This window comes from Antrostomus carolinensis, unplaced genomic scaffold, assembly GCF_000700745.2.
Source record: "Antrostomus carolinensis isolate BGI_N321 unplaced genomic scaffold, ASM70074v2 scaffold13651, whole genome shotgun sequence".
Taxonomy (NCBI): domain Eukaryota; kingdom Metazoa; phylum Chordata; class Aves; order Caprimulgiformes; family Caprimulgidae; genus Antrostomus; species Antrostomus carolinensis.
In genome coordinates, this window is record NW_010294899.1 from 6,662 (window position 1) to 16,155 (window position 9,494).

General features: G+C 42.6%; 1 protein-coding gene across 1 annotated transcript; it reads right to left on the reverse strand.

Moving 5' to 3' along the window:
- Nucleotides 1-1,010: 1,010 nt before the first annotated feature.
- On the reverse strand, nt 1,011-5,680 carry LOC104532559 (egl nine homolog 3). The gene is made up of 4 exons (XM_010177798.1): nt 5,564-5,680; nt 3,506-3,642; nt 2,736-2,809; nt 1,011-1,396 (listed from the first exon to the last, which is right to left on the reverse strand). Exons 1-4 carry the CDS (start codon nt 5,678-5,680, stop codon nt 1,359-1,361), a joined length of 366 nt encoding a protein of 121 aa, XP_010176100.1. The 3' UTR covers nt 1,011-1,358.
- Between the last annotated feature and the right edge of the window lie 3,814 nt (nt 5,681-9,494).

Here is a 9,494-nt window from a genome sequence, read left to right on the forward strand (position 1 = left end):
GAACATTTAGTAGCGTCTGACATACACACTGACAACATGAGACAAAAATGAATGCAAGTGAGTGTATTAGGTTGAGAACAATTAGTGTGAGTGATAAATACATCCATCACCAGCTCCCAGCTTAAGAGCTATTCTGAACTGCATAGTAAGTGCTGGTTGCAGAAGCTTAGGCAGACTGGACACTCACCAGTTACTCATTGATTCTAATAAGTTTAAAAAAAAGATACAGAAAAACAGATGTGCTTTGCCATTTGAATAACTCTGATCACACAGCTTGGGCACAGCAGAAATAGTTACCTAGCACAGCAGATCAATTGAAACCGAATCACTGTTTCATTCAAATTACATACACATGCAAAGATAAACGAGTGTGTTAACTAAGGATAAGCGGCATAGAAATCAAGTCCAAGTTACCCATTATTTATTATATATTTGTCAGACTGTCAGACATATCTTTTCCTTTCAGATTCATATCTGTGCCATACAAAATATAGTAGATGGAGAAGTCACAAAAATAACATTAAACTATAGGTATCACCTGCCTTTAGTGCCAATGCACTGTGTGCCATCAGCCTTCCAGGTTTACCAAACTTTTCACTGCTTTACCAAGCTGTGAAAACAGAAACCTTACAGGCCATCAGAACAGAAAGGAAATGGTTTTACAAAGTTGTGGACAGACACATAACTACTTCCCCTCAGTCCTGGAACAGAAAGTGTAGCATGACTGCACAGCTAGAACGTGACACTTGAAAAGCTAACAAAATCCAGAAAATGCAATGACTCTGTAGACAAAAATCTGTTTGGAAAGTCATGCTATCAAAGAGCTGAGCCAACGTTCTGCACAGCAAAGTGATGTACAGTACACCAACAGGCCCATGTGGGACAGGCCGTAAGATGACATGCTACAAAAATCCAGTTTCCAATATCTCTCCTTGCCCATTAGCAGTCTGTCACAGATTTTAAACTTGTAAAGCTCCTTCCCCTTGAGCTAGATTCCCCCCCTCCCCTCATAAAGTGCAAATAAATCTTGGGTTTTAACCACTAGTTCCAATGATCGTTATCTTGGTTACAAGAGTGATCAAAAGCCAGTTGGTTGAGCCACTACCACTAGGCTTAGTGATACTCTTTTTTTTTTAAACCCTGCTTACTTTTTCCAGCAAAAGGCAAATAGAAAACAAGTGTTCCTTCTGTCAGATGTAGGCATGACAGGAGGCTGCCTTAAGTACCATCAACGTAAGATGCACATGCTAGACACAAACAGTGCGTTCCTGTGCATAACAAGAATTTGCTCTTGTTCGCTGGAAATGGAAGTCATCTTTGGGATGTTATTTCCTCAGAAAAAGTTCAGGAAGAGTTGGTTAGTCTTCATTAAGAGGTGCTTCTCTCTTCCTTGCATCTACATTGGAAAGATGAAAAAAGGAGAAGTAGTTAAGCCAAGCACTTGACAGCAGTCATCTGAAAACTCAGAAACACAATAAAGTTGGTTTCTTTTCAATGGACAGCACTTTCCATTTCAAACTCATGATATGAATTCACTACCTGAAGTGCAGTATGAACCACAGCATGTTAACGAGATAGTCATACAAAAGTTTTGTACATTCGCCCTGTTGAAACTGAAGATGACTCAAAACTTTCCCCAAAAAAGCCCAAAAAACTTTCAGACTCCAGATCTGTGATACTTTTCCCTCTCGCTTTTGGCCCCTTGCTCATGATCCCTTTTAAGGGTGAAGCCATTATTTCCTTTGCATACCAGCTACATAGATGACAACAAAAGTATTTAATTATGACTTTGCTGGTCCCCGGCTGCACAGCACACATTTTAAAAAAGATCAATGCTCTTCACACTCTATTTCGAGGAATGGCCTAAGGCAGTCCCTGAAGACCGGATCTTAAACTGCTCCAAACAGCAAACCTTTAGGCATGGCCCCAGGTAGGGTGCTGGAGCACATTTGGCTGACTCAGTTCATTACTCGTATGCCATTACTACAGTAGCAGGTAGTGTGGCTGCTGTTAGGAAAGCTGAGGTCTTCCCAGGGTTCTGCAGAAATGTCTCTGGGCAGACTTTAAGCTATCTGTGGGACCCAGTTGAACGTAGGTAGCTCTCTAATCGCACCATGATCACAGCTACTTTAGCAACTGCTTGATAAAAGATGCATTTATATATATTTCCAAACTTAGTTTTTTTCCAACTAATAATCTATACATCCCAAGGTCATTATGAATAGCCACACTCAGAAATTACTTGTAAATTAAAGACAAATCCCTTTTGCATTACTGCAGGCCCCAACTGCCCTTCACTAATATAGAAGACAGGCCCTATTCGACAAGAACATCTAGAGAACATGATTATGACACTGTTTGTGTAAGTCTCACGACTTTGTGCAAAACAAAGTTTGGAGGAGACAAAATATACTTCCCAAATAACAAAAGAAGATCTTAATGACTGGAGTAGCTAACGGGTGGGACAAAATCTCAGCAGCCATTTGGGAGATAAATCAGAAGTCACCTCTCCCATGTTGCCCATCATGCTCATCAGGGATACCAACGCCAGGTCTGAATCTTCTTTTGTTACAACTTCTCCATTTTGCATAAAGTAACTGTCTAGTGATTAGAGATGAAAAAGCTTTCTAAAAATTAATGTTATACCCACCCAGCTACAGAGTTATTCCCAGTCTGCCTCTGACTTTGGAAATACTGAAATGCATTAAATTCGTTATAGTGAACACTTATCATACCAGTTAAGTTCCTGAACTTCTTTTTGGCTTCTGCTCTTTCTTCAGCATCAAAATACCACACAGTCATGGCATATCTAGAAAAGAAAAATCTTATGTTTGCTTCAACTTTTGCTATTAAAATAGAGTTGTGGAGTTTTATGCTCATGGAGAAAGCAAAAAACAAAACTGGATTAATAGATTAAAAAAATAGGATGTAAATGGCACATCTTTATAGACAAATATAGACAGCATTTCAAATGTATATTTTATCAAGTAAGATAGAAATATGGGTGAGAATTTCTGCTTGGAGGCACAGAAGAGTGCACAGCCCCTGGCAACAGAGGGCAAAAGTAGCTTGCAGACCTTTGCATGTTTTTCTGTTCTGGGATGCCTGCAGGCAGCTTGGGGATTGCCCTGCATCACATCAGCTTTTCATAGCCTGTTGACAGATGGTAGCCCCAAAAATCCCTATAGTGTTACAAGGGCAAAAGTATAACCCAGCATCTCCCAGCTAAATAGCTACGCCTGGCTTGGAAGGTTTCTCCTGTCAATGGTAAAAGTGCTCTTTTTCCATCACACAAGGAATCTTATGATTCAAGCTTGTTCTTTCTCATTTGATGAGAGAATATCCAGTGTCTCAAAAACATAAAATCCACTCAAAATCTAGCTACCTATTTTTTATGCACATGTGTATTCAAACAAACGATGGCCATAATTTTAGATACAAATATTGGTAGAAGAGATGCTTTCCTTTGTCCTGGCCAAATATCAGTACCAAATATACTACTTACCTAGTTGCATAAGAAGGCTGGACTTCATGTGGGTTCCTTCGATCTGACCAAAAAAAAAGTAATCGGTCAAAAATCGGCTCAACATCTGCTACATAGGACTTTCCTTCTGGGAATATCCGAAGAATTCCACCATGCAGCTGGAAAGAAAAGGAAAGGTTGCTTTTTACACATATAAACACACTCACATTCATGCAAACAATGACTGATTTCTCCCTTCTCAGCACTCAACGAATGGGCAATAAACGTCTAATGATAACCAAGACAGCTACGTGACAACACTAGAAAACCATACACTGAATCTCTGGGCCACCTTGATTCTTCCCAAAGTTTGTAATGTTTCAGTATAAACATCTGGCTAAAGCAAATGAACCAAGATAAAGACAACACAGGCCCTGTAACAAACACTGGGAAACTTCTGAGCCCCGACTCGCATCTCTTATAACCAGTGAATACCACAAGGCAGGTAAGGTGCTCCACCCAACCAGTCTGAGATCAGACTCTCCTCCCAGCAACTGCTAGATACTGCTTATGGTATTTCAGAGCTTGCATCTGATCATATAGGAGTTAACTTTTACACCCTGCGAAGAATGAAGTCTGTTCTATCATTGGATTTGTAATAAACTTCTCATAAAAGCATTATATCTCCCAGCCAGTCTTTTTCCTACTTATGACACATCCTGGTTTCTCTACCACATCATTTCTCTCTTTCCATACGCTATGAGTTTCAGGGAAAAGGTCTGGTGATCTGCACACACTGTAGAAACTTCAAAAGATGCAGATGAACTCTGCCTCCTCCCTGCTGCTGTCAGAGGGTTCTTTGGGGGCTTTTATGCTGCACCACAGAGTGCAGGGAAGATGCTGTCAACCCAGCACTGACCTGAATTAATACCTCCACATGGCATGCAAACCTCAGTAAGAAACTATTAGGTTATGTTTAAAGCAACATGGTTGCTTTCCAAGGCCAGCATGGTTATATTGCATCTCCTCCAGCATATATTTGCATAAAATTACCGTCACATCCACGTAATACTCTCCACCAGTGTTCTGGACTTCAGTTAGCTTTCTTAGTGTCCACTTGGGTGCTTCCTCACTATTAGAATAAGAGTGCAGTGCACAAAATAAATTGGGTATTTGCATTTCCTCCCACATATCCTCCTTCATCTTATTACACTGAGATGTTTCACTGGCAGATTCTCCATAAAGGAATGTGTTTTTCTCCAATAGTGCATTTTTCAGTGGCATTGCCTCTAAATCTGAACTAACTTTTGAGGGTTCATAGTATTTACACATGCTTAAAGAGCATCTACCTAAAGTGGCCAAGACAGGTTAGAGAGACAAAAAGCACTGGGCAATTTTCAATAGATAATCCACATCAATGGTTTGAGCCACATTATGACAACAGAAGTGTAAAGAGACATCCTGCAATTTGACAAACACTTACTTTGTTTCTAACTTAAAGGTATGGTAAATTCAAGGCTGACTTTATTGCCTTACAGTAACACAGGCAGAAACAAGAGCGCCATCCTGTCAAGAGACCCACAGGTAAATTCAAAGATGGAGAGGACAAACCAAGCCCGGTGCTCATTCCTCTTGCTTAAGCTACATCACTTTATAAGTAAGAAAACCACAAAGGCAACTGCCTGAAGATCTTCCACAGGTTAGCCTGAAGGAACAGTATCTAGAACACTTTTTGGGCTGTCATTTTATTCTGCTGCCAGAATCCACTTATTCCTTAGTAGATTGTGTTTTTCTTTCTAGTGCTACATTGTTCTTTCCTCTAAACAAAGCACAAGAGCCAGCAGTCCAGTGCTTAGAAGCTTTACTCTATAGCAACAAAACAGTACGTGTGTGGGATGGGAGAGAGAATGATAAGGAAACAGTTCAGATTCTTAGTTCCAAAGGGTTGTCATAAACACCAAGTAAATAAATGTAGGGATAAAGAATGGCCCAGCTGTTCAAAAGTTCACTAGAGTTCACAGAAGCAACTGACAGCTTCAAAATGCTATTTCTGAAGTAGTTTTTCCTTCATGTTCTGCCTCGACCCCATGACTTACTCACCTTGGAGTCCCAGTTCTTATTCAGGTAATAAATACAGGTGATGCAACGCCCGTCACCATTTGGATTGTCCACATGACGAACATACCCAGTTCCATTTCCAGGGTAGCAAGCGACCATAGCCTGAATGAAAGATAAAGAGTGTAAAAAAATAAACTCTACAAGACGCCCACCTTCAGATTTTCTTTGCTAAGCATCCTCCCACTACCAGTTTGGCTCAACATTTTTCAAATGATCAATCCAAAACCTACAGCAGACACCACCAGAAGGTACCTTCGCACAAGCTTCTTTCACTGGGTGAGTCAGTGTGAAATTCCAAACTGGAAATAAATACCCTTCATATTTCATAATATATACACTAAAGCAGGAGAAAAAGAAATGGAATTAAACTAAAACACCAGTATGTATGATACAAGTTTATCGTTATCTACAAGCTACGTGACTTTGAGGCAGTTTCAGCTAAAGTTTGCTTGGGTTTCTAAAGCTGAGCAGTCATTGCAAAACTAATTTGCCGTTCATAATGAAAGTAGAAAGTGACCCCAGGATGTCATGCCTTACTACCACCATCTTCCTCTATTCATATCTTCCAGTCCCTGTCATATACATCCCTATGGTCCAACACAAAGTGAGGGTCCCCAGGAGGTGTGGGTAAAAGTCCATAGAGCAAAGTCTGCAAAGATCTGCAACTCCTTTGTGCTGTGTTTGCACAAGGCAGTGCATGTTTGCTTTCATGGACTCAGCCACAGAACTAACCAAACAGCTTTTAGATGCATACTTCTCCCTTTGATCATCTCCAGACTTGCTGATACAATCGCTTAATTCACGGTTTGTTTAAATTTCACCTTGAATGATGAGATAAGCCTAACGTGAATTACTCCAAACCACACGACAATCAACAAGGTCTCAAAAGGGTTTCTACAGCAAAAGTATATTAAGCTTGAATTGACAGCATTAGCAGCCTAAGCAGGATGCAGGGAAGAGAAGGTGAAATTGCTGGTAGGGTACCAGATCTTTGTCTCAGAGTTACTTCTTCACTATTGGGACTACTTGATAGTGATACCAGTCACCTTCCATGAAGTTTACTCCACTAAAGCTGTGGTAATAGAAGTCTTGTTCCTACTCCTCTGACATCTTCTTTCATTGCTTGCCACCATTAAGTGGCAAGAGTGATGGGTGATGATGGGCTAAGTTTGGTTGGAAAACAGGATACAGTACTGAAATGTGGTCTCCTCAGGGCTGATTAGAGGGGGATAATCACTCCCCGCAATCTACTTACTGTCTGTGCTCCTGTGACTATTGCCCTGGATGCTGTTGTGCAGGGCATGCTGCAAGCTCGTGTTCGGCTCACTGCCTACCAGACCATTAGGGTCCCCAAGATCCCCTGAGGAGCAGAGCTGCTGCCCAGCTTGGCAGTCCCCACCTTGGACTGCTGCAAGGGGCTCTTCCTTCCCATGTGCAGGATTTCACATTTGTCCGTGCTATATTTCCTAAAGGTTGCCACTGCTCTGTTTCTACAGCCCATCTGAGTCCCTTTAGGCGGTAGCCCTGCCCTCAAGCGCATCAACTTGTCCCCCTCAGTTTGGTGTTATCTCCACACTTGAGGGTACACTCTGCCATCTGCTTCAGGTCAGTGACAAAGGCAGTTAACAGGTCAGGTCTCATGACAGACCCCCATTGTGCACCAGCCTCTAGGTATAACGTGACTAATTAACGACCACCATCCAACCATTTTTTTTTTTTTTTTACCCATCTAAATTTTCCATCCTTCCAAACCATAACATCCAGACCCTGGGTACAAGAGTATTGTACATGCCTATCCCACAAAAAGAGGATGTGATTGTGCACTATTTGCATGACATGCCCCTAATAATCTGCCAAGCACAGCTGACATCATTGAGAGCAACAGTACCGCCCACAAGGGCAATTGAAATTTATATCTAAGAACCCCAGAGGTCTTGTTTTCTGCTTCCTAGCACATGCTAAAGCCTTGCTGTCCTCATGGGACACATGACTAGCTAGAGTATAGCACATGCTGCTTTAATCAAAGGTAATTTTACTCTGCCAACAATCACTGGCACAGAAGTTACCGCCAGCCAGCTCTTGGACCCTCTGCTACCAAGAACAAAAGTCTGCTCACAGGAGTCAGCCAGTTGGGACAGGTGTACACATACAGCTCCAAAAATACTGCTCTGCATCTCAAGTAATGTATTACTTGACTTTCCTTCCTCCCCACAAGCACCAGCAAACAGCAGTAAGTCACCAGAGCCCACTCCTCACCCTGACACCTCAGGCCACAGGTGCTTTGGGGCTGGTGGCCCACCAGGGCAGGAGATTATGCTGAACAAGAGCGAGTACCTTTAATTCCCAGTAATAAGCCCTCTTCCATCACACCTGGCAGTTAGCTAGATGTCTTGCCATAGGTCCTGCCTCTTCTGTTGTCATTCTGCTGTTACAAACGGCTCCACAGCTGAGCTTACATCCCACTAACAGCCTGGTAACAGCAGTAAGGGCCAACAGCCTAGCACTGGAAACAAGCCTGGCTTAGAGGCACAAGCCTGGTGGAAACCATGAGCCAGCTGTACCTGCAATGTAGAAATGGTCCAAGGGAGCTGTACCCTCACTGGGGAGGATAACCCCCCTCATGCATCCCACCACCCCAACTGCTAGTGCAGCAGCTCATGCGGGTGCACCCTTCACCCATCCCGTGCACAGAAAGCTGGATGAGGTCAAACAACTAAAATAGTAACCCTCTGCTAAACCCGCTCCTCGTATGCTGGGGAACGTGACCCCCAGAGCTGGGACAGTAGAGGCGAGGGGGCAGCAATGCCAGCAGGGGCGCAGGGAGGGCAGCAGGGGCTCAGCTTTGCCCCCAGCACAGCTCCTGCCTGCAGGACATGCACCTGCACTGCCAGAGCTCTGCTAATCACACCAGAGGGATGATACACAGTGGAAATAAAACTTTGTTGACTGATAATACCTCGTTTTTAAGTCAATGTATAACACAAAACTATGGAGGCCTTAAGAAGGTCTCTCTTTGGGGAGCAGACATTACCCCAAAACTACTGAACTGCCTAAAAATCAGTCCAATATTACTACTATTTTTTTAATGCCACAATCAAAAAGCTGCTCAAGAATAATAGACTGCAGGCCAGATCCTGAAAGGGATTTAGGTGCTTTACTTACTACGGAAATCTGGGCAGAAGGCCAGAGTTTTCCCCAGCATCCCCCACATAATACGCTCTCTTAGCAGAACATGTGCTTTGAGACACTGATGTGTTATTTATTTACAGTGTGCACCTTTTGCAACTGCAATGCACAGAGTCCCTGGGGATGGAGATGTAGAACAATTCCCATAGAACCCAAAAGCACTGGCCCCCCTCTATCTTAACTTAAGAAAAGAGGGGAAAAAAATTTTCTAGTAGCAGCAGCGAAGGGAGGAAAGCAGAAGTGAAATATCCTTCTTCCTGGCATGGCAAATATTTGAATGAAATCTTAAACAATGAAGGGAAATCATTCTGGTCCTCCTAGAGCCTGTTGAAATGATATCAAGCTTTATCAGAGCACTGGCTGGAGCAGCTCCAGAGCAGATCAAGCTGGCCTCAGCAGGGATTCCAGCTGTTAGCACTAGTTTTGGATTCATTCAAAGCAAACAAGAAACAGGAGATGAGATGAGATGTGTGACCCAGACTTAATTTAGGTAATTGGTGAACACGGTATTTGCCAGTTCAGTGTACAGGCTAGCTACAAAATCCGGAGGGTGGATCATAATAATCAAAACACTTACCAGGTGTGCAAGTGGAGTGTCAGTAAAAAGTGTTTCCTATACTTTTTCAGCTATTGTGTCCAGAAAAGTGCACTCCTTTTTGGAAGCATCTCCCTTCATTAAGCTACTCCAAACATAAGCTAACTCTAGCAGGCTGTAATGAGCAGGAAT

Coding starts and splice junctions, on each gene's coding strand:
- LOC104532559 (XM_010177798.1), bottom strand. CDS start 5,680: ATGGTCGCTTGCTACCCTGGAAATGGAACTGGGTATGTTCGTCATGTG. Junction 2,810..3,505: donor CAGCCTTCTTATGCAACTAG/GTAAGTAGTATA, acceptor TTTCTTTTCTAG/ATATGCCATGACTGTGTGGT. Junction 1,397..2,735: donor GAAGTTCAGGAACTTAACTG/GTATGATAAGTG, acceptor TTTCCAATGTAG/ATGCAAGGAAGAGAGAAGCA.